Source organism: Macaca thibetana, chromosome 14, assembly GCF_024542745.1.
Source record: "Macaca thibetana thibetana isolate TM-01 chromosome 14, ASM2454274v1, whole genome shotgun sequence".
Taxonomy (NCBI): Eukaryota; Metazoa; Chordata; class Mammalia; order Primates; family Cercopithecidae; genus Macaca; species Macaca thibetana.
Genome location: NC_065591.1, coordinates 63,192,592 through 63,219,121, shown reverse-complemented (window position 1 = coordinate 63,219,121; position 26,530 = coordinate 63,192,592). Strand labels below are relative to the sequence as shown.

The 26,530-nt window shown below is 49.8% G+C and overlaps 2 protein-coding genes across 2 annotated transcripts in view; one reads left to right on the top strand and one right to left on the bottom strand.

Annotated features, from left to right (window-relative positions):
- Positions 1 to 1,908, bottom strand: part of NUP98 (nucleoporin 98 and 96 precursor) — a 129,124-nt gene extending 127,216 nt beyond the window's left edge. The window contains 1 exon segment of the mRNA XM_050756048.1: positions 1,765 to 1,908. The gene's annotated coding sequence lies outside the window, so the exon portion shown is untranslated.
- Positions 1,909 to 2,143: 235 nt separating this feature from the next.
- Positions 2,144 to 26,530, top strand: part of PGAP2 (post-GPI attachment to proteins 2) — a 29,631-nt gene continuing 5,244 nt past the window's right edge. The window contains 5 exon segments of the mRNA XM_050756551.1: positions 2,144 to 2,302; positions 2,305 to 2,373; positions 12,793 to 12,811; positions 15,767 to 15,941; positions 22,054 to 22,236. Of these exon segments, the coding sequence (XP_050612508.1) occupies positions 2,233 to 2,302; positions 2,305 to 2,373; positions 12,793 to 12,811; positions 15,767 to 15,941; positions 22,054 to 22,236 (516 nt within the window). The 5' untranslated portion in view covers positions 2,144 to 2,232.

The window sequence follows — 26,530 nt, the reverse complement described above, 5'->3', positions numbered from 1 at the left end:
ATGGCAAGCAACTGGACAACAAAGATAAGATGAAAATATTTACCAGCCTAATAAAAAAACAGCTAAAATAAAAATATGTTCTATAAATACAAGTATCAAATAAGTGTTATGGAAGCTTGCAGAGGAGAGAATGCCAAGAACAGCTTCCCAGAAAAGGGTGATGCTTGAACTGAGAAAATGTCATGGAAAACATACCCTGTTCACACTTTACTATTTAGACTACGGTTCTCTTCTGCACTACTAGTTTTGAGTTTATGCTTTGTCATCTAAACAAGAGCAAAGTAACAATCTTACTGATACGAACAGAACCAAGTGTCAACTAATTCAATTTCATCAAATCTGAAGAGTCAAAAATAATAATTTTACCCAAGTATTTCCCAGTACCTTTATCCTGTCCAACCTCTAGTTTTGGTTTTTAAATACCCTAACTTCCTTCACCAGGTAAACATACTGTAACCCAGTTAACTCGAGTTTCTTCTTGAATTTTGTTTCTTCTTGAATTTATAAGACCGTCACAGGGAATGATCACGGCTCTTTTCTTTCTTTATTCCAGTTAGCTTCTTCCTCCAAAACGGAGTTTTATTTCCTCACCTTATTCTACTATAATACTTCACTTTGAATTCTGTACCTGAAAGGAGCCATGAGTTCCAAGGTACAACTACTACAAACGGACTCCTGCCTGGCTTTCTAAGTCTTGTCAATGAAAATTTCCTGCTTTCTACTCCAGTAGTTATAAATCCCTAACTGATTCCGAGTCCTCATCAGCTGACACAAGTCAAAAAATTCAGATTTAGAAAGGGAAATAATGGCTTGTAGTTTTATCGATTTGTTTCCAATACATAACAACGATGACATTCTTTAACCATCTTCTAAGTTTAGTTCTCGAGGTCCAGGTTAGGGTACCACTAACAAAGCTTCCACCTTACCCGTGAACACAGCTGGTAGCAACTAAATGGAAAACGCTATGAAGACTACATCTACGTCTAGCTACCTAACGTCCATGCCGCACCGACCTCCCATAGGGAATTCTTAATAATGGGAGACTGAAACATTCAGGGAGGGTGAGGTAGTAGAAAAATTTTTAGACTGTCAAAGATCCGGCATTGACTAATCCTACCTGTTACTCCGGGCCTCGATTTCCCCTATCTACAAAACTGAGGTAAGGTAGGGGGATTGACTCAATTTCTAAAGTCCTTATGGCTACAGTAATCCAGAAACTCAATCTTTCTCATCTGGCTTTACACTGAACACGTGGGAAAATAAAAGAACCTTTTGCTCCACCGAACCGACTCCTATTCTCAGATATTATCTTAAAAATCTCACAAACTTCAGACTCACCCTAATCCTCGGGGTGCCCATTTTCCTTATGGAGAAGCCAAGGCAAAATAAAGCCCAGTCCCACACGACGGTCAAGGAAGTGCGGGCAGACAGTATTCAGGGTCTCAAGGCGCTGACTCCGGAAAGGCCAGCCCACCGTGGGGTCCTTACACCACCGAATGAATGAGTACAACCAGACTCTCGTGGGCAGCAACCGGAGACCTCCAAGCCTAGACCCCACTGATGTTCATTCTCTCCCAGGGCCTCCAAAGCCGGACCTCCCGGGCTCCGGGTCCTGGGCCCCGCCCCTCTCTCAGGCCAGAAGGTGCGCGCCGCTGCGCGAGACTTCGGCGCGGAGAGGCCCTGGGACGCCCCGCGCGTCCGCCCGCCCGGAAGAGAGTAGAAGCCTGCCGGTCTCGGCCGCTGCAGCTCGGGCTCCCGACTTACCGCGGTTCGGTGGGGAAGGCGAAGTGTCAGGAGTCCCGGCCCAGGCCCGTCTGCCACCCGCCGCTCACAGAGCAGCGCGCGGCCCCCCACGAAACCGTCGCCGCCGCTGCTACCACCACTACTACCGACCGCCGCTTCGGGCGCAGCGCGCAGAAGGCCCGACTGCGTCACACGCCGCCCGGCGTCAGAGGCTCGTTGCGGACGCTCCGCCCTCGCCGTCCGCACATTGGTGGTTGCTGCCGCCACTCTGGGTCGACCCTGTTATTCATTGGGCAACGCGTCTTTTGAATCCGAACGTGGGGGCGGTATTCGGGGGGGAAGGGGCGAGAGGGAAGAGGAGGGGCACAAGGAGTTCGGGGAGGCACAGGGGTGGGGCGGTGAGAGGGCCGTGCAGTCCCGCCCCTCGCCGCCGCGGTTGGCGGGAGCGAGTCGTGACGTCACACAGGGCCTCTCGATGTGGGCTTGTGAATGGCTAGATTGGGAAGCACCGGCGGGGTGTCGGGAAGAGTGGTGACGCAACATAGAGACTCCGCCCCCTTCTTGGAGTGCAGCGACTTGGGCTGAGGGAGCTCGGGCCAATCAGAGGGACGGCCCCAGAATGGCATGGTAACTATTCGACCCCTTCCTTGCCCCGATCCGCGGGCGCTGCTGGGAAGGCTTCCTAGTCTGTCTGCCCGCCCTTCCTGCCCAGACCACGTGCGGAGCCTGAGGGCCCTCTTGGGAGGTCTGTCTGTCCAAAGAGTTTGCCCGAGGCTGCTTCAGGGCCCTAGATGCTGACCCTATTCTCTCCTGACCCATGCTTGCCCCAGCACATTCTTTCCCTCCTTGAATTTCTAGGATAGACATTAGGAGCATTAGAGATGCCCTAAGGGCCTGGCCCACCAAAAGGCCTGGTACAAATGAGGTTTGTTGGAACGTCTTTCCCGGTTGCACTTGGAGAACCCTTACCTTTTTTTTTTTTTTTTTAAATTTTAAGATGGAGTCTCGCGTTGTCGCCTAGGCTGGAGTCCGTTGGCGCAATCTTGGCTCACTGCAACCTCCGCCTCCCGGGTTCAAGCGGTTCTCCTGCCTTAGCCTCCCAAGTAGCTGGGATAACAGGCGCCCGCCACCAGGCCCAGCTAATTTTTGTATTTCTAGTAGAGACGGGGGTTTCACCGTTTTGGTCAGGCTGGTCTCGAACTCCTGACCTCAAGTGATCCACCCGCCTCGGCCTTCCAAAGTGCTGGGATTACAGGCGTGAGCCACCTCCCCCGTGAACTCCTACTTTTTTTTTTTTTTTTTTTTTTTTTTTGAGACGGAGTCTCGCTCTGTCGCCCAGGCTGGAGTGCAGTGGCGCGATCTCGGCTCACTGCAAGCTCCGCCTCCCGGGTTCAAGCCATTCTCCTGACTCAGCCTCCCGAGTAGCTGGGACTACAGGCGCCCACAACCGCGCCCGGCTAATTTTTTGTATTTTTAGTAGAGACGGGGTTTCACCGTGGTCTCGATCTCCTGACCTTGTGATCCGCCCGCCTCGGCCTCCCAAAGTGCTGGGATTACAGGCGTGAGCCACCGCGCCCGGCCTACCTTTTTTTTTTTTTTTTTTTTTTTTTTTTTTTTAGATGGAGTCTTGCCCTGCCCCCTCTGTCTTCCAGGCTGGAGTGCAGTGGCGCTATCTCGGCTCACTGCAATCTCCGCCTCCCGGGTACAAGAGATTCTCCTGCCTTACCCTCCCGAGTAGCTGGGATAACAGGCACTCGCCGTGGCGCGCGGCTATCTTTGTATTTTTAGTAGAGATGGGTTTGGCCAGGTTGGCCAGGCTGGTCTCGGACTCCAGAACTCAAGTGATCCGCCCGCCTCGGCCTCCCACAGTGCTGGCCTTACAGGCGTGAGCCACTGCTCCCAGCCGAACCCCTACTTATTCTTAAAGGACGGGTATTTCAAATGTTCCCATCTTCTCAGTGATACATTTGCCAGGCTTTCCCAGCGAGTTGAGCTAATGCTTAGGCAGGCCTCTGTTGAAGTGTTGTCACTTTGTATCCTATTATTTACCCTCGGTTTTCTGTGCCTTGGGCTCTTGAAAGTCCTCCTGGGGCCTAGCCCAGAGCAGAAGACTGATACTACAAGAGTGAAAGGTGGGCATTTTCTAGAAACTAGACCTCTTTAGTGACTGAGTCTCACAGCAGGAGCTGTGCTCAGAAAGCAAAGCATATACTGGCCAGACTGGTGGCTCACGCCTGTAATCCCAGCACTTTGGGAGGCTGAGGTGGGCAGATCACTTGAGGCCAGGAGTTCGAGACCAGCCTGGCCAACATGATGAAACCCTGTTTCTACTAAAAATAGAAAAATTAGGCCGGGCGCGGTGGCTCAAGCCTGTAATCCCAGCACTTTGGGAGGCCGAGACAGGCGGATCACGAGGTCAGGAGATCGAGACCATCCTGGCTAACACGGTGAAACCCCGTCTCTACTAAAAAATACAAAAAAAAAAATTAGCCGGGCGAGGTGGCGGGCGCCTGTAGTCCCAGCTACTCGGGAGGCTGAGGCAGGAGAATGGCATGAACCCGGGAGGCGGAGCTTGCAGTGAGCTGAGATCCGGTCACTGCACTCCAGCCTGGGCGGCAGAGCCAGACTCCGTCTCAAAAAAAAAAAAAAAAAAAAAAAAAAAAAAGCCTGTAATCCCAGCTACTTGGAGGCTGAGGCAGGAGAATGGCGTGAACCCAAGAGGCGGAGCTTGCAGTGAGCCGAGATCGCGCCACTGCACCGCAGCCTGGGCGACACAGCGAGACGCCGTCTCAAAAAAAAAAAAAAAGAAAGAAAAATTAGCTAGGCATGATGGTGGGCACCTATAATCCCAGCTGCTTCTCGGGTTCCTGACGCATGAGAATCGCTTGAACCCGGGAGGCGGAGATTGCAGTGAGCAAGGATCCTGCCAGGCACTCCAGAGTGATCTCCAAAAAAAAAAGAAAAAAACAAAACAAAAAAACCTCCACCACCACCTCTTTGTGGGACATCAATGCAAAATTGAAATGGGCTTTACCTCAAATGTAAACGTGTTTAAATACATCTGGGTTTTTGGTGATGGCAAGGGGTTAGAGGTAATTGATTTATTTGTTTAAAAAATGGGAGGCTGGGAATGGTGGCTCACGCCTGTAATCCCAGCACTTGGGAGTTCAAGGCAGGAGGATCACTTGAACCCAGGAGTTTGAGACCAGCTCGGACAACATAGTGAGTCCCCACCTATACAAAACATTAGCCAAGGCCAGGTGTGGTGGCACGTGCCTGTAGTCCCAGCTACTTGGGAGGCTGAAGTAGGAGGATCATTTGAGCCCAAGAGGTTAAAGCTGCAGTGAGCTGTGATTATAGCCACACCACTCCCGCCTGCGCAACAGAGGGAGACTCCGTCTGGGAAAAAGAAAAAAAAAGTGCTGCGTTGTAAAGATGGAATAAGATAGTGGATGAAAGAAACATGGTAGATTGTAGGTGCTCAGTAGATACTTGAAGGAAGAAAATCAATATACGGTTGGCCAAATAGTAAAGTTACTTTAAACATCTGACTGCAGCCATCTTCCCCCATCTCCTCCATCCAAAACACCCCTCCTTTACAACCACACTCCCTTGCCTTTGCTGGACTTTAGAAAGTCACAAACTCTCCCTAGATAGTTACAGTGGCTTCATAACTGCCCTCTAGAACCTTGAATTTCTTGCCCTTTAATCTCTAAGCCCAATTATTTTTAAGCCTCTCCTCTACTGACTTATTTTGGTATTCCCTAAGGCAAGGCACATAGTAGTTACACATTAGATAGTTGACGCACGAATGAGTGAAATATTTTCTTCAGTTGGGGATTAGTAGTAGAAGTGTTGGACTTTGATTTAAATCTGGATGCAGATTTAATTTAATTCTGTTTAATTAATTTAATTTAATTAAGAAATTTGGGCCAGGCAGGATGGCTCATGCCTGTAATCCCAGCATTTTGGGAGGCCAAGGCAGGCGGATCACGAGGTCAGAAGATCAAGACCAGCCTGGCTAACATGGTAAAACCCCGTCTCTACTAAAAATAGAAAAAATTAGCCAGGTGTGGTGGTGGACACCTGTAGTCCCAGCTACTCGGGAGGTTGAGGCAGGAGAATTGCTTGAACCTGGGAGGCGGAGGTGGCAGTGAACTGAGATCGAGCCATTGCACTCCAGCCTGGGCAACAAGAGTGAAAGTCTGTCTCCAAAAAAAAAAAAAAAAAAAAGAAAAGAGAGGAAAGAAAAGCAAAAAACGTGGGCAGATTTCCTAATCCCTCTGAACCTCAATTTTCTTTTGTATAAAATGGGGATAACAACCATATTTGCCTTACAGGGTCATAGTGAGAATTAAACGAGAGAATACATTTAAAGCACTTAGCATACTACCTGGCACACATACGGCCTCAATAAATGGTATTGTTTGCATTGTTTAAAAATGTTGCCGGCTGGGCGTGGTGGCTCAGGCCTGTAATCCCAGCACTTTGGGAGGCCGAGGTGGGTGGATCACGAGGTCAGGAGATTGAGACCATCCTGGCTAACATGGTGAAACCCTGTCTTTACTAATAAAATACAAAAAAATTAGCTGGGCACGGTGGCGGGCGCCTATAGTCCCAGCTACTCGGGAGGCTGAGGCAGGAGAATGGTGTGAACCCGGGAGGTGGAGCTTGCAGTGAGCCGAGGTTGCACCACTGCACTCCAGCCCGGGCGACAGAGTGAGACTCCATCTCAAAAAAAAAAAAAAAAAAAAAATGTTGCCGGGCACGGTGGCTCACTCCTGTAATCCCAGCACTTTGGGAGGCTGAGGTGGGCAGATCACCTGAGATCAGGAGTTCGAGACCAGCCTGGCCAACATAGTGAAACCCCATCTCTACTAAAAAAAAATAAAATAAAATTAGCAGGCATAGTGGCATGCGCCTGTAATCCCAGCTACTAGGGAGAGTGAGGCAGGAGAATCACTTGAACCTGGGAGGTGGAGGTTGCAGTGAGTCAAGATTGCGCCACCACACTCCCAGCCTCAGCCTGTGTGACAGAGGGAGACTCTGTCTCTAAATTAATAAATAAAAATGTTGAGTTCCCATTCTAAATATTCTAAGATATGGATTCTGATACTGAAAGAGGACTCAGAAATGTCTTCTTTCTTTTCTTTTCTTTTTTTTTTTTTTTGCTATAAAATGGTTCTGAAAGAAATGTCTTGAATGAGTGAGCAAATGAGTACATTCAGTCCAAAGTACAAATAGGTGTGCAGGAAAATAGTACATACTTGTGGAAAGACTGGAGGAATACCTACTGGATGAGGAATACTGCAGGGAAGAATTTCCTGTGACTTTGGTGATTTCTAAAGATACATTGTTTGGGTGCTTTGGTAGCCAAGTGGCCCATGGCTCATCATTCCCAGGATTCCTGGCTGGGGAAGGACATCTTTGTGAAGCCAGGGGTTCCTTCCCACGCTCCTACTCTGTCTAAATTCTGATAACACCTCTTTTAGGTATCATTATCTTCCTTCTTCCATTCTGAAGACAAGGAGTTTGATGCATGCTTACAAACCCTTTTGGGCCGGGCGCGGTGGCTCACGCCTGCAATCCCAGCACTTTGGGAGGCCGAGGCGGGCGGATCACAAGGTCAGGAGATCAAGACCACGGTGAAACCCCGTCTCTACTAAAAATTACAAAAAATTAGCCGGGCGCGGTTGTGGGTGCCTGTAGTCCCAGCTACTCGGGAGGCTGAGGCAGGAGAATGGCGTGAACCCGGGAGGCGGAGCTTGCAGTGAGCCGAGATCGCGCCACTGCACTCCAGCCTGGGCTGGGCGACAGAGCGAGACTCCGTCTCAAAAAAAAAAAAAAAAAACAAAAAAACAAACCCTTTTGGAGCCAAGCCCTGTCTGGACATCATGAGCCCAAAGATGTCCACAGCTCAACACTATTCTGGCCAAGGAAAGTCCAGCTTTGTCCTAGGAGCCCCAATCTCATACACATGACTTGAGAACTCACTGTATGCAGCTGTGAAGGATTGGTGGTTAGGGAGGAGACAGACCTGTAAGGAATGCAGAATTGTGGAAGGATGAGACTTCCTTCCAGAGAAGCAGCAAAGTTGGAGTCAGAGCTAAGCTTAAGTTGTAGATCTGCTACTTTTTATGTCTTGCCTAAGTTATTTAACTCTTCTCTGCCCCAATTCCTTGTCTATGACATGGGAGCAATACTTTGTATTTTGTTTTTTTTTTTTTCAAGGTGGAGTCTCACTCTGTCACCCAGACTGGAGTGCAGTGGCGCAATCTCGGCTCACTGCAACCTCCGCCTCCCGGGTTCAAGCAATTCTCATTCCTCAGCCTCCCAAGTAGCTAGGATTACAGGCTTCTGCCACCACACCCGGCTAATTTTTGTATTTTTAGTAGAGATGGAGTTTCACCATGTTGGCCAGGCTGGTCTCAAGCTCCTGACGTTAAATATTCCACCTGCCTTGGCCTCCCAAAGTGTTGGGATTACGGGCCCGAGCCACTGTGTCCAGCCAATACTTTGGCTTTTAACCATAGCATTTAGTCTAATGCATTTAATGAATTTACTGCTATATTCATCTTTTTTTTTAAGTCTCACTCTGTCGCCCAGGCTGGAGTACAGTGGCGTGATCATGACTCACTGCAGCCTCCGCCTCCCAGATTCAAGTGATTCTCGTGTCTCAGCCTTCCTAGTAGTTGGGATTATAGGTGTGTGCCACCACACCTGGCTAATTTTTGCATTTTTAGTAGAAATAAGGTTTTATCATGTTGGCCAGGCTGGTCTCAAACTCCAGACCTCAGGTGACCCACCTGCCTCAGCCTCCCAAAGTGCTGGGATTACAGGCGTGAGCCACTATGCCCGGCCCATTTTTCCCACTATACCAGTGTGAAAGTTAAATTCTCTTTTCCTATTAGTATTATTTTAGTGATCTCCCTAGAAATTACCACATGCATTCTTCACTTACCAAAGTGTCATGCTAATAAATACCTTTACAGGAAGGATAGAGTTTCCTGAGATGGAGGCAGGAAGAGAAAACATTTCAAGCTAAATGAACAGGGAAGCAAGCAGATGAACAGGGGAAGATTTAATTCTTTTTTGAGTCAGAGTGAGGCTAGAGCAAGATGAGTGAGCTGGGGGTGGGTGGTGTAAAGCCATCCAGGAAGGATGTCTTGGTCATGAAAAAGATCTTTGAGAAGAACAAGAATAACTCCTCCTTAAACCAGGAAGAACACTGATTTTCCTGAGGCTTCCCAGGAAGCAGTGGCAGAGCTTGGTCTAAAGCTGGATGTCTTTAGCAGTCTGTGTCCCTGCCTCTATACCTACCCCAGCCATGCTTACTTTGTCTCCTTTCTCTTCCTCAATCTCTGCTTACCTGTCTAAATACTGCCCATTCTTCAGAACCCAGTTCTATTAAATCAATGCAATGAATATTTTTTCTTTTTCTTTTTGTATTTTTATTTTTAATTTGTATTTATTTATTTTTTTGAGGTGGAGTCTCACTCTATCGCCCAGGCTGGAGTGCAGTGGCGCAATCTTGGCTCACTGCAACCTCTGCCTCCTGGGTTCAAGCGATTCTCCTGCCTTAGCCTCCCAAGTAGCTGGGATTACAGGCACCCGCCACCAGGCCTGGCTAAATTTTGTATTTTTAGTAGAGATGTGGTTTTGCCATGTTGACCAGGCTGGTCTCGAACTCCTGACCTCAGGTGATCTGCTCACCTCAGCCTCCCAAAGTGCTGGGATTACAGGCGTGAGCCACGGCATCTGGCCCAAGAACTCCTTTTATTTCTTTTATCTTCCCTCATGTAAATCAAGGTAGACAAGGTCTTTCAAATTGACAGTGAAATAAAGAGATTCAGAGAGGGTCCATGACAGCCAAGGTCAGACAATACAGAAAAAGCTCAGGACAAGTTCAGACTGTAGCTGACATGTCTAATCATAATGACCATCATGTATTGAGTACCTTCTACATGCCTGGCACACTGCTAAATTACCTTTAATACAACAACCCTACGATGTGGATATTCCTTTTTTTTTTTTTTTTTTTTTTTTTTGAGACAGGGTCTTGCTCTGTCACTCAGGCTATTGTGGAGTGGTATGATCTCAGTTGACTGCAACCTCTGCCTCCAGAGTTCAAGCAATCCTCCCACCTCAGTTTCCTGAGTAGCTGGGAGTACAAGTATGTGCCACCACACGCGGCTAATTTTTTGTATCTTTTGGTAGAGACGGATTCACCATGTTGCCTAGGCTGGTCTTGAATTCCTGGGCTCAAGTGATCCTCCTGCCTTGGTCTCCTAAATTGCTGTAAACCACCACACCCAGTGTGGATATTCCTAAATCAGTTTTACAGGCTGGGCACAGTGGCTTATGCCTGTAATACCAGCACTTTGGGAGGCCAAGGAAGGAGGATCGCTTGAGCCTATGAGTTCAAGAACAGCCCAGACAAGACAGTGAAGACAGTGAGACCTTTTTTTTTTTTGAGACACAGTCTTGCTCTGTCGCAGCGGTGCGATCTCGGCTCACTGTAACCTCTGTCTCCTGGGTTCAGGTGATTCTCCTGCCTCAGCCTCCCGAGTAGCTGGGACTACAGGCACACACCACCACGTCCAGCTAATTTTTATATTTTTAGTAGAGACAGGGTTTCATCATGTTGGCCAGGATGGACTCAATCTCTTGACCTTGTGATCCACCCACCTTGGCCTCCCAAAATGCTGGGATTACAGGCCTGAGCCACTGTGCCCGGCAAGAGCTTGTTTTAAATAAATAAAATCATTTTAAAGACAAGGAAACAGAGGCTCAGGGCTGTATGGTGAATTGCCCATATTTCCCAAATCACCAGAAAATTAAAGAATTAATCTAAATTAGAGCACCTCAAGGTTTGGGCATTGGGGGTAGTCTAGAGGCAGGAAAAGGGGACCCAGCTCAGGGAATGGTACTTAGGGCCAAGAGAACAGACAAGGTGTCAAGAAAGGGAACAATGGCCGGGAGCAGACACCCCTGGTTGGAGCTAGAGGAAGAGGATGACGTGAAACCCCAAGGCAGAAAACCTGAATCTAGTTGCCAAAATTGGAGGGAGGTGGTTCTTTTTGTAAAGTTTTACTAGTCCATTTGTCCTGGCACCTTAAAGAACAGGATAGGGGAGAATTCAAAATCAAGAAAAGTAGTTTTTAGAATAAGACACTCTGAGTGTGCACTCTCTCCAGACTTCAGAGCCCCTCAGAGTGTCTGAGGTATCTCTGGGTCCTCCAGCATTGCTCCACATGAGGCCTGTCAAAGAGAGGGCCTAGGCTGGGTGAATGAACCAAAGTGAACGCACGAAAAAGAGCTCTGGCAAATTAACCACCAAATGCTAAGTGGCATTAACAGCATGTAGTGGATTATGGGAATTATCTCAGGTACCAGACTTGAGTCCTGGTTCTAGCATTTATTAGCTGTGTAAGTAGGTAACTTGGTTTCCCTGTTTTCCATTGGTAAAATGAGGATATTAAATAGTATCTACCAGCGGGGGCCCTCACCTGTAATCCCAGCACTTTGGGAGGCCAAGGCGGGTGGATCACCTGAGGTCAGGAATTTGTGACCAGCCTGACCAATGTGGTGAAACCCCGTGTCTACTAAAAGTACAAAAATTAGCTGGGCATGGTGGTGCCGCCTGTAGTCCCAGCTACCTGGGAGGCTGAGATAGGAGAATCGCTTGAACCCGGGAGGTGGAGGTTGCAGTGAGCCGAGATTGTGGCACTGCACTCCAGCCTGGGTGACAGAGTGAAACTCTGTCTCAAAAAAAAAAAAAAAAAAAAAAAAGACAAGACCAGGCACGGTGGCTAACGCCTGTAATTCCAACACTCGGAAGCCGAGGTGGGGGCAGATCACGAGGTCAGGTCACCAGCCTGGCCAAGAAGGCAAAACCCCATCTCTACTAAAAACTACAAAAATTAGCTGGGCGCGGTAGCAGGCGCCTGTAATCCCAGCTACTCGGGAGGCTGAGGCAGGAGAATCGCTTGAACCCTGGAGGCGGAGGATGCGGTGAGCCGAGATCGTATCTATTTTCACAGGTTTGTTTTTTGTTGTTGTTGTTGTTTTTTTAGACGGAGTTTCGCTCTTGTCGCCCAGGCTTGAGTGCAGTGGCGCGATCTCGGCTCCCTGCAACCTCCGCCTCCCGGGTTCAGGTTCAAGCGATTCTCCTGCCTCACCCTCCCAAGTAGCTGGGATTACAGGCGCCCGCCACCGCGCCCGGCTAATTTTTGTATTTTCAGTAGAGACGGGGTTTCGCCATGTTGGCCAGGCTGGTGTCAAACCCCTGACCCTAGGTGATCGGCCCGCCTCGGCCTCCTAAAGTGCTGGGATTACAGGCGTGAGCCACCCGGCCCTCACAGGGGTTTTATGAGGATTAAATAAATGAGATAACATAAAAAGTAAGAGTGCCTGGGACATACTGCGTGCTCAGAATGTGTTATTGCTAAGGATTTAAGTGGAAAAGTGCGATGTTAGCTGTGACTAGCTTAGAGGTCCTCCACCCGCTGCAGATGCTCTGACTACCCCCGTGCCCTTGCAGGAGAGATGCTTGGTCTCTTCACCCTCCTTTCCCGTTGGGGTAGATGGTCTTTGCAAAGGGAGCCAGGGGTCCCCCTCAAGTTCTTTTATGCGTCAGTCATGGTCAGGGTAGGGAGGGAACTCTGGCAGTTGGTTTTTGGGGATCAGTCCTCTCATTGTGGAGAGACCTAAGGCTGGTGGCCGGAGATCCTCTTTCTGCGCTGTACACAGGACAGGGCGCCCTCTCCTGAACAAAGGCGGGAACAGCACTAGGCCAGACTTTCTGGGATGTGCCTTACCGGCTCTCATTGCCTGCAAAGGTGCTATGACCATTGCTGAAATGTCCCCAACCATCCTGGCGAGCAAAGTTTGGGGGAGGGGCGCTAAGGCTGGGAGGAAACTGGCTTAATGTTTCAGAAGGGCGAGGCTGGATTATTCGGTTAGAATGGAGGTGCGGGGCAGGAGAGACGGGCTGATGAGAAAGAAATCCGGCCCCTGTTGAATTAATTTTGTGTTCTTTCAACAGGTGATGGAACGCAGCTGAGCGGTAAGGCGACAAGGTGGCTTATCTAACATGCTAAACTCAGGTATCCAGAGCTCTTACGGCTGCCCGCACGCAGCCGAAATTAGTGGGGGCAGTCCCGGGCTATAAAGCATAGTTTGAGGATACACCAGATTGAGGGGCAGAGCCACGGGTCGGGGTCTCCAGAAGCGGGGAGGAGCCACCGGAGGATCTGGGCGCAGTTTCCTCTCTAAGTTCCGCCCCGAGAGCGCCGGCCCCGCCCCCGCCGTTCGCGCTCTGACCAGCCAGCAGAGTCAGCCCCCGACCCCGGGCCGCCCGGGCCCCAGGGTTCCGCCGGCAATCTGGCCACCACCGCGTGGGTGAGTATGGGCATGGGTGTGCTGGGCTGCCGGGCAGCCCCACTCAGGGGAGCTTGGCCGCGCGGTCCGGCCTCTGCAGGGCCGGGCCCCACGCTCTGGGAGTCCTGGTGCCTGCCCTGCTATCGCACACACTCTGTTTCCCAGGAACTGCTGCTGTCTGGACTTGCCGAGCTGGCCCCCTTCTTCTCCCTCCCCAGCATGGGGCCGGGTGTGCAGGGGTTGAGCTTTCCCTTCTTTATTCCACGGGGCCTCCTGGTCAGGAGCCCTAGGTGGGGAGGATGGGGCCCCAGGGTTGGAACCCCATAGACTAGTTTTGAATGGCAGCTCTGCCATTTATTAGCCTTGGCCTTGAGTGTTTTGAACCTCCCTGAGCCTCAGTTTCCTCATCTGTAAAATGGAAATATACAGGCTGTAGCACCTACCTCATAGAATTATGGTGAGGATTAAAAGAGACAATGTGTATCAAGTACAGAGCAGGGAGCCTAGTATTCCGTAGGCACTCAGTAAATGTGGGTTCAGACTCCAGGCTGAGAACATCTCTAGGGACTTTGGAGCTGAGGTAGCTCCAAAGAAAGCGATTTTCAGCTAAGTAGTACCTGTGAGGAATGTAGAGCTGTCTGCAGACTGAACAATTGCCCTTCAGCTCCACCGTGAGGTGTGGAGTAGAATGACCAAGTTGAAGGACCTTAGAGGTAATCTAAACCCTGTGATTCCCATGTTGCCGAACTGTGGAAACAGATCTAGAGTGGTTAAGTGGCTTGCCAAAGGTCACACAGCTAAATGGGAGGCCAGGCATACCTCCAAGAATTGGAATGGACTGTCCCTTGAACCTCCTCATCAACTCCTGATTTGGGCAGTGCCTCTTCATTCCCTGAAGATCTAGTTTTCAATTTGGGAATCCTAGTGGTTCCTCAGAGATCTAGAGCTGCAAGCTTCAGGGATGGATGTTGGGAGGGAAGACTAGTGCTACTGCAACTTCAGAGTCTAGTTTTGGGCTGAGTGAGGAAGATGTTCCCCATCTAGGGCCTTAAGGGACTCAGAGTCCATTTAGGGATGATCCAGGGAATGTTTTTTTTTTTTTTTTTTTTTTTTTTTCTGGGAGGGTCACCAGAGCCACTTCCAGCTCCCTGGGGAGATCCCTGATGCTCCTAAAAGGGAGATAGGAACTTGAGCAATTGGAGCAGGCTGCCTGATCAGGCCTGGCAGCTGGGGGAAAATGGGTGAGGATGTGGAGGCGTAGCCACCTGGCTCGTTCTGGAATGCTAGGATGCCAACCTAACTGAGATCAAGGTTCTTTTTGAGGGTGGGACTAAAGGGAGAGTCTTGTGGGTGGGGCTCGGAAGAGTTGGGACTTGATTTGACAAGGCCTTTGAGCCCAGAAGGGTATATTCTTTATGTGTCTGGAGCCAGCCCTAGCTTGGCAACAAGCAGCCAGCGTTCCAGGGGTGGCTTTCTCTCCAACTCAGCATAGGGCTTTGAGGAAGAACCTTTCTCTCTCTCTGAGTATCTTGGTTTCTCTATCTTTACAGTGGGAATAGGGCTAACTGCCTCATCTATGTAGAATTTGGTTTTTCCTTTTTTTCCTCCTGTGAACAGGCGCGTCTTCTGCCTCTCTCACTCCAGTCCTAACCTGACCTTTCTGTCTCAAGCTCAGACCCAGAGAGGAAGGGGTCAAGGAAGGCCAGAGTTGCAGTGTGTAACTCTTTGTGGGTCCCACATGTATCTGTTATGTGATCCTGAGAAGATTCCTGCCCCAACTTTCCCTTCTGTACACTGTGGGGAGCTGAGCTAGGATTGTTGGTATACACTTATTTGTTATAGTTCCTGACCTTAGCTACCCTTATCTAAGGGGGAAATCACAGTCCCCAGGAACCCTCATCTGTTCACAGGAGGGTGGTGTGGACAGCCCCCTGGGCACTGGGGAGCCTCCAGAAGCTGACCAAGCAGCTCTCTCCAGCAAACAGCAAGCCCAGGCTAGCACCAGACCTGATTCTGCAAAGCCTTTCATTCTCGGGGCACGTGAGAGAGCAGGTTGGGACAAGCAGAGGGCTCGGGGTTCTGTCAGCTTCCATGGAATCCCTGCCGCTGTGGACTGCGGTGCAGGCACACAGAGCACACAGAGCCTGGGAAGGGACTGAAGGTGCGGGAGGGCCCTGGGCCAGTGGGGAAGCAATGAGAGCTGATGAGAGGCCTTGAAGCCTGGAGGCTGGGCCTGAGGCTCAAAGGCCTGGGGGAGGAGATGGGCCATTCCATCCACTGGTAGGTTTTAGGGTTGGTTCTTGAAATAAGTAGAGACACTTAAAGCAACTTCTCTAGTCCTAGGCCTGTCAAGCTAGGCAGAGAGGAGTGAGGAGAAGCTCTCCCAATCCATTCAAGCTTTATCCTAGCACAGATTTGGTTCATTGTCTTCCCGCTGAAATTGAGGTGGAATGTTGTCTTTCAATTCTGAGTCAGTCTTCCTCATCCAGGGCAGGAGCTATCCAAGTTTAGGCAACTTCCTTCTCATACTCCCCACCCCATGGCACACAGCTAATTTTAGGACTGAGCACAAGGGCTGACTTCATCACTGAGTCCCAGCCTTGCTGTCTGGGGCCCTGACAGCATGCCACTCCATCCCCAGGTCTGACAAGATGTACCAGGTCCCACTGCCACTGGATCGGGATGGGACCCTGGTACGGCTCCGCTTCACCATGGTGGCCCTGGTCACAGTCTGCTGTCCACTTGTCGCCTTCCTCTTCTGCATCCTCTGGTCCCTGCTCTTCCACTTCAAGGAGACAACGGCCACACACTGTGGGGTAGGGCATGGGGACACTGATACCTCATATTCAGGCCGATCTGGATCTTCTTTAGATCTTGAATATCTTTTAACAAGATTAGCCAGCTCTCCGTTGGGGCCCATCAAACATATGGGGCTGCTGGGGGGCTGCCTGCAAATTGAAATCTCAAGGGTTAGTCTCCCTCCGCCTTCTGTGAGGTTCTGGAGGCTGGAGTCACTGAAGTGTAATATAGAGTCAGTAAATGAATTATAACAGAGTTTGACACATGTCCCACCCCATTTACTTTGATATCCTAGAGAAAGGAGTCTCACATCTTTCTTCCTGCCCCACGCCCCATATCCCTGTCCAGAGGGCAGACCTAGAATCAAATCCTTACTTCATAGAAGAGCAGATTCTGGAACCCCAGGGTTTTCTGAGAAGTGGAGAGAGAACAGGATTGGGCTAGCGAGTATTTTGGGCCTCTTAATGTACCACTATGGGCTTCTGCCTGTCTGTAGGAATGTAATTCAGTATACGTGTGTGTGATTGTGAGGGTCATGACTGTTTGAGTGGGTTGTATGTGAGAGAGACTATATCTGTGCCTGTCTGTATGGAGATCTGATTATGTAAATGTGTATGTGTCTTGGGGTGAGTCCCATGGCCTCTAAGGTTCCATAGATGTCTGTGTACCCTCTGGACAGGGATATGGGGCGCGGGGCCAGGAAGAAAGATGTAAGACTACTTTCTCTAGGATATCAAAGTAAATGGGGTGGGACATGTGTCAAACTCTGTTATACTCGTAATTCATTTACTGACTCTTTATTACCTGAGACAGAGACCCAGCCTCAGTTTCCTCATGTCTGAAATATAATGGATTAGCTGGGCATGGGGGTGTGCACCTGTAGTCCTAGCTCCTTGGGAGCCTGAGGTGGGAGGATTGCTTGAGCCTAGAAGTCTGAGGCTGCAGCGAGCTATGGTTGTCTGACTGTACTTCAGCCTGGTGACAGTGAGACTCCCATCTCCAAAAAATAAAATAGGGTTGATAATTCCTGTCCCGCTCCTTCCCAGGTCTAGTGTAGAGCTCTAGGTAAGGAAGGATGGGAAGGTAGTTTAGGGAGGATGATGAAGTGTGAGGAGCAGAAGAAGGAGGCGGCGGAAGAGACTGTCAGGTTGGAAGGCAGGGCAGGAAATGAACTTAGCCTAGGGGCTGTAGGTGGAGGAGAGGCCGGTTCTGCATATGCATCTTTGGGGTCCCTCAGAGTTCTGAAGGCCCCAGCCAGCTGGATCTCCCCTTCATGTAAAGAGCATCTGCTTCAGAGAAATGACTAGGATTAGCAGTGTGGTCTAGCTGCGAGTATGGGGTGGAACCTCACTTCTTTTCTTTATGTGACTGGAGTTTCTGCTCCTCCTGATTTGTCAGTGGGTAGACATGGGTGTTGAGGTATGGACACCCAATCTGATGAGACCCGGGGCTGGGAGCTATTAGAAAGAACTGAAAGAAAAGGGCGAACAGGTAATCTGAAGGGAAGGATTACCCTTTCCTGACCTAGTGCTTATCTCAGATAATGCATCAGATGTTCCTGTTACGCTAGCCACTCCTGATCATCCTGCAAAACCCTGCCCAGCTAGCTCTAAAATGTCTTCCCTATCCTACTTGTGGCTAACTTAATCACTGTCTCCTCTGGGTGCCCACAGTTCCCTGTGTTATCTATCACATAATATTTGTATCTGTCTTCCCCACCAGATGGGAATCTCCTTGAGGGTGGGCACTGCATTTGAGTGAGAAAGTATTTGGGGTTTTTTTTTGTTTGTTTTAGAGGCAGGGTCTCATTCTGTTGCCCAGGCCAGAGTGCAGTGGCATATCATAGCTCACTGCAGCCTCAAACTCCTGGGATCAAGCAGTCTTCCTAACCTCAGCCTCCTGAGTAGCTAGGACTACAGGTGTGAGCCACCACACCCAGCTTAATAAAAAAAAAAAATTGTGGAGATGGGGTCTCGCCATGTTGCCTAGGCTGGAGTGCAGTGGCATGATCATAGCTCACTGCAGCCTCAACCACCAGGGCACAAGTAATCCTCCTGCCTCAGCCTCCTGAGTAGCTAGAACAATAGGTATGCACAACCATGCCCAGCTAATTTTTGTGTATGTGTGTGGAGATGGGGTCTCACACTGTTGCCCAGGCTGGTCTTGAACTCCTGACCTCCAGCAATCCTCCCAAAGCACTGAGATTATAGGCATGAGCCACTGTGCCTGGCCAGAAAGTGTTGGTTGAATAAATGATTAGGACTCTCTAGCCCAGTGCCCTGGGGAAAGGAAGGGATGGTATAAGTCAATCATAGTCCAAGCAAAATTATAGTATTTGTATGGCATATGGAGTTAAACAGTCTAGGCTGTTTGCTCTGCCCCTTGTGGCTGACTCCAAGGGCTAATGGCATCAATAGCCTTGGTTTATTAGCTAGGTTACTGCATACCTTGCATGCCTATTACCTGTTCTTGGTATACCAGTTAGAGAATTAAGACATAGATAGTTGCTGGAGTACTTGGTCCCTCTGGAGCAGTACTAGGTCTGTGACCCTGAGGGTATGTTGTCCCCACTCCCTGAGACTAGGGTGTTGGTTCCACCTTGGAATTTTTATATTTGCTCTGCATTTCCTACTCAGAGTATCTCAGAAATGGCCAGCCCTAGGAATAAAAGAAGCAAGCTAGTCCATCATATCTATAATTGATTACTTTGCCTCTGCTCACAGATCCCCAGTGATGGGGAGCTTCCTTCCTCCCCAGGTAGCCTGTTCTAAGGAAGCTTAATAACTAATAATTAGCCTTTTTCTTTTCTTTTCTTTTCTTTTCTTTTTTTTTTTTTTTTTTTTTACTGAGACAGAGTCTCACTCTGTTGCCCAGGCTTGAGTGCAGTGGCATGATTTTGGCTCACTGCAGCCTCCGCCTCTTGGGTTCAAGTGATTCTCCTGTCTCAGCCTCCCGAGTAGCTGGGATTACAGGCACCCGCCACCACACCTGGCTATTTTTGTATTTTTGGTATTGATGGGGTTTCACCATGTTGGCCAGGCTCGTCTCAAACTCCTGACCTCAGGTGATCCACCTGCCTTGGCCTCCCAAAGTGCTAGGATTAAAGGCGCGAGCCACCGTGCTCAGCCTTTTTTTTTTTTTTTTTTTTTTTTTTCTTTCTTTCTTTTTTTAAATAGAGATAGGGTCTCACTATGTTGCCCAGGCTGGTCTTGAACTCCTGAGCTCAAGTGATCCTCCTGCCTCAGCCTTCCAGAGTGCTAGGATTACAGGCTTGAGCCACTGTGCCTAGCCCAAGCTTTTTCTTTCTTTCTTTCTTCCTTCCTTCCTTCCTTCCTTCCTTCCTTCCTTCCTTCCTTCCTTCCTTCCTTCCTTCCTTTCTTTTCTTTCTTTCTTTCTCTTTTTTTTTTTGAGGCAGGGTCTTGCTCTGTTGCCCAGGCTGGAGTGCAGTGGCACGATCTCAGCTCACTGCAACCTCTGCCTCCTGGGTTCAAACCATTCTTATGCCTCAGCCTCCAGAGTAGCTGAGATTACAGGTATGCGCCACCACACCCGGCTCATTTTTTGTATTTTTAGTAAAGACGGGGTTTCACTATCTTGGCCAGGCTGAGGCTTTTACTTATAGTGAGTATGTACCTACTTTCCCGTGAGTCTCTGCCTTGGCCCTGGCTCTTCTTTGATAGCTGTAGAACTATTCTCTCCTCATGGCTTCAGGTCAGCCCTGCAGAGACAAGAAGACAGTAATGAGGGGCCTCGAGTCTATCTTCTTTTTTTTTTTTTTTCTCCAGACGGAGTCTTGCTCTGTCACCCAGGCTGGAGTGCAATGGCGCGATCTCGGCTCACTGCAACCTTCTCCTCCCAGGTTCAAGAGATTCTCCTGTTTCAGGCTCCCGAGTAGCTGGGATTACAAGTGCATGCCACCATGCCTGGCTAACTTTTTGTATTTTAGTAGAGACGGGGTTTCACTGTGTTACCCAGGCTGGTCTTGAACTCCTGAGCTCAGGCAATCCAGTTCCTTCAGGCAACCTTCCCAGGACATGGTTTCTAGGCTCTTCCCTATCCTGAATGTACCCTTGAGCTTGACCCAGTTCGTCACTATTCTCTGCTGGGCCTTGATTTGGGTGTAGGACTCTAGGTGGCCTGGGCAGTAGAGACAAAAGCAGGACTATTAATACTTTTTTTTTTTTTTTTGAGACAGAGTTTCACTCTGTCGCCCAGGCTGGAGTGCAGTGGCCGGATCTCAGCTCACTGCAAGCTCCACCTCCCGGGTTTACGCCATTCTCCTGCCTCAGCCTCCCGAGTAGCTGGGACTACAGGCGCCCGCCACCTCGCCCGGCTAGTTTTTTTTGTATTTTTTAGTAGAGACGGGGTTTCACCGGGTTAGCCAGGATGGTCTCGATCTCCTGACCTTGTGATCCGCCCGTCTCGGCCTCCCAAAGTGCCGGGATTACAGGCTTGAGCCACCGCGCCCAGCCTCGGGACTATTCATTCTTATTCCTTTCTGTTAGACCTCTGTTGATGCAGTCTGAGCTGCCATTAGCTGTTTCTGCACAGGTGCAGGCTGAACATTTCTATCTCATATTTAGGCTTGTCGAGATCTCTTTTGTATCCTGCTTCTATTATCATAGGATTTAGCCATTTCTCCAGTGAGGCCCAACAAGCCTTCTCAGTCCTGCTCTAACAGAAAAGGGCCAGATCCCTCTTTGCTTTCTCTCTTTACCTTATTGGAAACCTGCCTGCGTCCCTGGACATAACTCTCGGAAAGGTCCCTGCCCCCATCACTGGCAAAGAAGCTACTGCCAGCTGACCTCAGCCACTATCACATCTTACCTTTGCACAGTGTTCTAGGATTTATGACATATGCTTGTTGATCCTGGGAAGGATGTGTGCCTGGGCAGGCGTGGAGAATTGAGTACTGTGGGCGGGAGGGCAGGCCCTGAGGAGCAGGGGGTGGGACCCTCCAGTCTTAGAATAGTCCCAGTCTGGCTACAACCTTCAACCCAAGACCCAGATTCTTCAGCACCGAGTGTGAGTGTTGCTTCGTGAGGCCCCCACCCCGACCCCATTCCTGGGTCTCCTTAGTGGAGGGAAGTATGAGTCCCAAGGGGAGATAGGGTCCTAGGCCTTTTAATATTAAGCCATCTCCGTCTGCCTCAGCTTGATCCAGAGGGAAGCCCAGCTTGAGGGGTCAAAGTGGTTGGGCAGTGGGGTTGTGAGGGGGAGTTGTCTACCAGGAGGGGGAAGGGATTGGAAGAAGCTCAGTTCCCTGGGTCTGGGTCTGATCTGGACAGAGGCCTCCTGGGTCTGGCCCAGGACTTGAGGCTGAAGCTCAGCAGAGAAGGTTTCCATGACCCTCAGATTCCCCCAAATCTTGGATTGGGTGACATTGTGTCTCCTCAGATAGGGAGGAGATGTAGGTCTGGGCCTCCACAGGGACCTGGTATTTTAGGTTCAGGGTACCACTGGCCTGAGGCTTGGATCATTCAGAGCCTGGGGGTGGGATGGCTGGCAGCCTGTGTCCCCATTGAAATAGGTTCTGGGGCACTCCCTCTGTTCCTAGTTGAACTTGGGTAAGGAGCAGGAATGTGGTCAGACAGGGTCAGTAGGAAGGCTTTGGCCTTTCTGAGCCAACGGCCCTTTGTTAGCTGGCCTGAAAGAAGTCTTGACTTAGAACCTGAAGCTGTCAGGTGGCAAGAGGCCTTAATCCTGGTGTTTGATCCTGGCATAGTTCTGGGCCTCAGTCTCCCCTTCTGTGGAATGGGAATAATAACCTTTCTACCTCTGACCCTTCTCCTGAGTGGCTATGAGGGTTGTGAGAGTGAAGTGGGCCACCAGAGCTCCCTGTCCAAGCCACCGGGAGCCTCTCTTCTGTAGGCTCTTCAAGAGGTGGACCTAGAGTATCAGGGTGCCAAGGGGATTCCTAAGCTCTGACCCTGCCTGTCTCTGCTGCTCCTGTCCCATCTCCCTCTGTTTCTTCTCCTCTGCACTGTCTTCCTTTTTCCCTTAGGCCTTTTCTACCCTTTCTGCTCTGGCTTTTCCTTATACTCTAAGGAGCCATCTCTGGAAAAGGCCCCACTTTCCTAGGCCCAGGTATCCCACCAGGCCCCAAGTTGTATCCCTCGTGCTGCTTAGGCCACGCCCTACAGGATGTTCTCTGCGGCCTCCCAGCCTTTGGACCCCGATGGGACCTTGTTCCGGCTTCGCTTCACGGCCATGGTCTGGTGGGTCATCACTTTTCCTGTGTTCGGCTTCTTCTTCTGCATCATCTGGTCCCTGGTGTTCCACTTTGAGTACACAGTGGCCACTGACTGTGGGGTGAGTGCCAGCTCCCCAGCCCCTGGGTCAGGACCAGGTCAGGAGGTGGCAGTTAGGGTAGAATTAGATAGTGGAGAGCAAGTGGAGGGTCAGAGAGAGGGAAAAGGACAAGGGGATGGGGAAGGGTAGGTAAGTCAGAGTCAGAGAGAATTCATGGGGGGAGACTCAGACAGAATAGAATCACAGTCCTCCCTGAGTTGGAAGATGATGATAGAAATACAAGGGAGATGCTGAGCGCAGTGGCTCACACCTGTAATCTCAGCACCTTGGGAGGGCGAAGCCAGTGGATCGCTTGAGTTCAGTTCGAGACCAGCCTGGGCAACATGGTGAAACCCCATCTGTATAAAAAAATGCAAAAAAATTAGCTGGGTGCCCTGGCATGCCCCTGTAGTCCCAGCTACTTGGGAGGCTAAGGCAGGAGAATTGCTTGAGGCTGGGAAGTGGATGTTTCAGTGAGCTGAGATCACGCCATTACAGTCCAGCCTGGGTGACAGCAGTAAAACCCTGTCTCAAAAACGAAACAAAATAAAAAAAAACAGCAGGCTCTACACCGTGGCTCATGCCTATAATCCCAGCACTTTGGGAGGCCAAGGCAGGAGGATCACCTGAGGTCAGGAGTTTGAGACCAGTGTGGCCAACATGGTGAAACCCTGTCTCTACTAAAAAAATACAAAAAAATTAGCTGGGCATGGTGATGTGTGCCTGTAATCCCAGCTACTCAGGAGGCTTGAGGCAAGAGAATTGCTTGAACCCTGGAGGCGGAGGTTGCAGTGAGCCGAGATTGTGCCAAAAAAACAAAAAACAATAACAGTGCAAGGGAGTGGGGGGTTAGAGGGAGGTGATGGGGGAAGGGAAGGGTTTGGAGTGGGCAGGAGAGATCATGAGAGGAAGGAGACAGATTGGAAAGGAAGCCAGGACTGAGGAGGTAAAGTGAGACCAGAAGATGGGAGATGTAACAAGTAGCTTTGGCCCAGACTCAGGGACTGACCTTGGAGGATCCATCCTCAGCTCTGATCTGGATCCTCAAGCTTTGTTTTTCCGACTGGCAGCCCCGGGCCCCACAACCTGTGTCCACACAGGATCTGCCAGCCAGAAACCTGGATGGACTTCTGTCTCCCAGAATCAGTCCACTAGGCCTTTCCTGAGGGCCCAGGGATAAAGGTTCTGTGCTAGGGGCATGGAATTAGATATGGACTTGCCCTTAACATCTCATTGTTACGAGAGTCAGTCCTTAGACACAGACTGTCACAACACAGTGACCTGGGGTTCCTATTATGATAAAAAAGAGTACAGTGACTGTGGGGCTCAGAGGAGGCACTTCACCCAGCTTGGAAATTGGGGATCACTTTCTTCTTGGAGGGGGGGACATTGTTGCTCTGTGGTAAAGAAGGCTTTTTGTGAATGCCAGGCTGACAACTTTTGATATTATCCAGAGGGCAATTTTTATCAAGAGCTTTGGAAGGATTTTAGGCAGGAAAGGGACATGATCAGATTTGTGCTTTATGTATTTAATTATTTAGAGACAGGATCTCACTCTGTCTCCCAGGCTGGATTATAGTGACCTGATCTTGACTTATTGCAGCCTTGACCTCCTGGGCTCAGGTGATTCCTCACCTCAGCCTCAGCCTTGGGTAGCTGGGACTACAGGTGCATGCCACCATGCCTGGCTAAGTTTTATATTTTTTGTAGAGATGCGGTTTTGCCATGTTGTGTAGGCTGGAGGTTTGTGCTTTAGAAGACCATTCTAGCTTCTGAGTGGAGAACAGCTTTAAGGGCAGGGGCAAGACTAGGGTATAAGGAGGCTAGTGCAGTAGCTCATGCTACTGGGGGAACCAGAGCTAAGATGCATACTGTGAGGATAGAGAGGAGGGATGGAGTCCAGAGAGGTGTAGAAAGTGGGATTGACAGCAATTGGAGTTTTTGTGCAGTTGGCATGGGGCAGGGGACAGTAGGGTAGCTAGAGAAGGCATCTATAATGTGGGGGGACTTTTACCTGAGGCCAAAGGAATGAATCTCTTGGTGAAATGTGAGGTGCTGTGAAAGGGGATTTTGGGGAACCCTGTCTTTATACCATATGAGTTTCTGATCTACTGTCCTATCAGAAAGGGCTTATCCTCCTGTCTCTCAGTACTCTTAGCTCTGGGCACATGGGGAAGTTTGGGGTGAGCTGTGTACCTGGTTTTTCATAGCTCCTGATGTTGCTTGTTGCTGGTGCAGTCGGTGAGTGGGGAACTTGTGTGCTGGGAATGGGGCTGGGGGTAGGAGTACATGTACCTGATTATATGTATGTGTCTGTGTGTATGTGTGCGTGTGTGTGTATGTGATGGAAGAGACAGTCCTGGCTCTTAGAATCCCACCCCCATCCGTAATCTGAGAGAAGCTCATTAAGACAGGACCAGCAGCCACAATGCCCTAACTCTCATTTCCTTCTGAGGCCTTCCCCAAACCCTGTATTGTTTCTCCCCAATACCCATTCCCAACAGTGGTCAGGGTTCAGGGCCCTTGAATCCTTTAGGCTCTCCCAGTCAAGCTTTAAATGGTGGTCCTGTTTTCCTTATAGTTGAGATTGGGGAGTAGTTTTCAGAATGAATATTCCAGGAAGCAGAGGCAACACTCTGACTAACCCAACTCGGAGTAACTCAACACAGAAAAATCTAGTAAGGAAACTTGGAGGTTCCTGCCTCTCACCCATAAGCAGACCTTCCCATGCTCTGTGGCCATGTAGGTCACAGCGTTTTTGCATTCTTTACAGGAAATTTTGTCTTCTGAAAACCATCACTTATTGTACTTACTGCATGCCAGATACTGCAGATGTTTTATACATGTTATATTTAGAATTCATATGACTGGGCACGTTGGCTCACACCTGTAATCCCAGCACCTTGGCAGGCGAATCACTTAAAGTCAGGAGATCAAGACCAGCCTAGCCAACATGGTGAAACCCCATCTCTACTAAAAATACAAAAATTAGAGGCCGGGTGCCTGTAATCCCAGCTACTCGGGAGGCTGAGGCAGGAGAATTGCTTGAACCTGGGAGGTGGAGTTTGCAGTGAGTTGAGGCCACACCACTGCACTCCAGCCTGGGCAACAAGAGTGAAACTCCATGTCAAAAAAAAAAAAATTAGCTGGGAGTGGTGGCACCTCTAGTCCCAGCTACTTGGCAGGCTGAGGCACGAGAATCGCTTGAACCTGGGAGGTGGAGGTTGCAATGAGCCGAGATTACGCCAATGTACTCCAGCCTGGGCAACAGAGCGAGACCCTGTCTCAAAAAAATAAATAAATAAAGAGAATTCATAAACACCCTGCAAGGTAGGTGGTGTTATATCTATTTTACCAATGAGGAAATTGGAGCTCAGAGAGGTGAAGTGACTTGCTCAAGGTCACCCAGCTAATAAAGGCAGAGCTGGGGTACAGACTCAGCTTTGTGCAGTTCCTGAGCCTCTATGCTGCCCCCTCACATTACTCAGAGTGCATGTCTGAGCCTGGTCTCAAGCTATGATATCTTAAGCTATGGCTTTGAGGCCAGCATCTTCTCTCCCAGAGCTCTGCATTTAGCTTCCTCTGACAGTGCAGAGGGGAATCCATCTCCTTTTTTGTGGAGGCTGTGAAGCCCCCTGTCTAGTCTTGCCCCAGGCCTACCTGTGGGTTGCCCTGTGAGCTGCCTGCAGCATTGCTCACCTTCTCAGCAGTCTAGCATCTCGTTGAAAGAAAGGAATGATGGTCCTTCAGAACTCCACTTCCAAAGACTGTCCCTCCATAGTTAGAGCAAGTTCATTCCCTTGCTGTGTTACTGGGCTCTGGCACTGTGCTGGCCCTCTTTGGAGGTCTGCAAAAGTGCACAGAAAGTGTGGGCAATGGACTAGACATTTCCACAGTTTGGGAATCTTTTAAAAATGCATATTCTTGCTGGGCATGGTAGCACACGCCTGTAATCCCAGCACTTTGGGAGGCCGAGGCAGGCGGATCACCGGTCAGGAGTTCGAGACCAGCCTGCCCAACATGGTGAAACCCCATCTCTACTAAAAACACAACATTACCTGGGCGTGGCAGCAGCTGCCTGTAATCCCAGCTACTCGGGAGGCTGAGGCAGGATAATTGCTTAACCGCAGGAGGCAGAGGTTGCAGGGAGCCAAGATCGTGCCACTGCACTCCAACCTGAGCAACAGAGCGAGACTCCATCTCAAAAAAAAAAAAAAAAAAGCATATTCTGGCCTGGCGTGTTGGCTCATGCCTGTAATCCCAACACTTTGAGAGGCCGAGAGCGGTGGATTGTTTGAGTCCAGGAGTTCTAGAC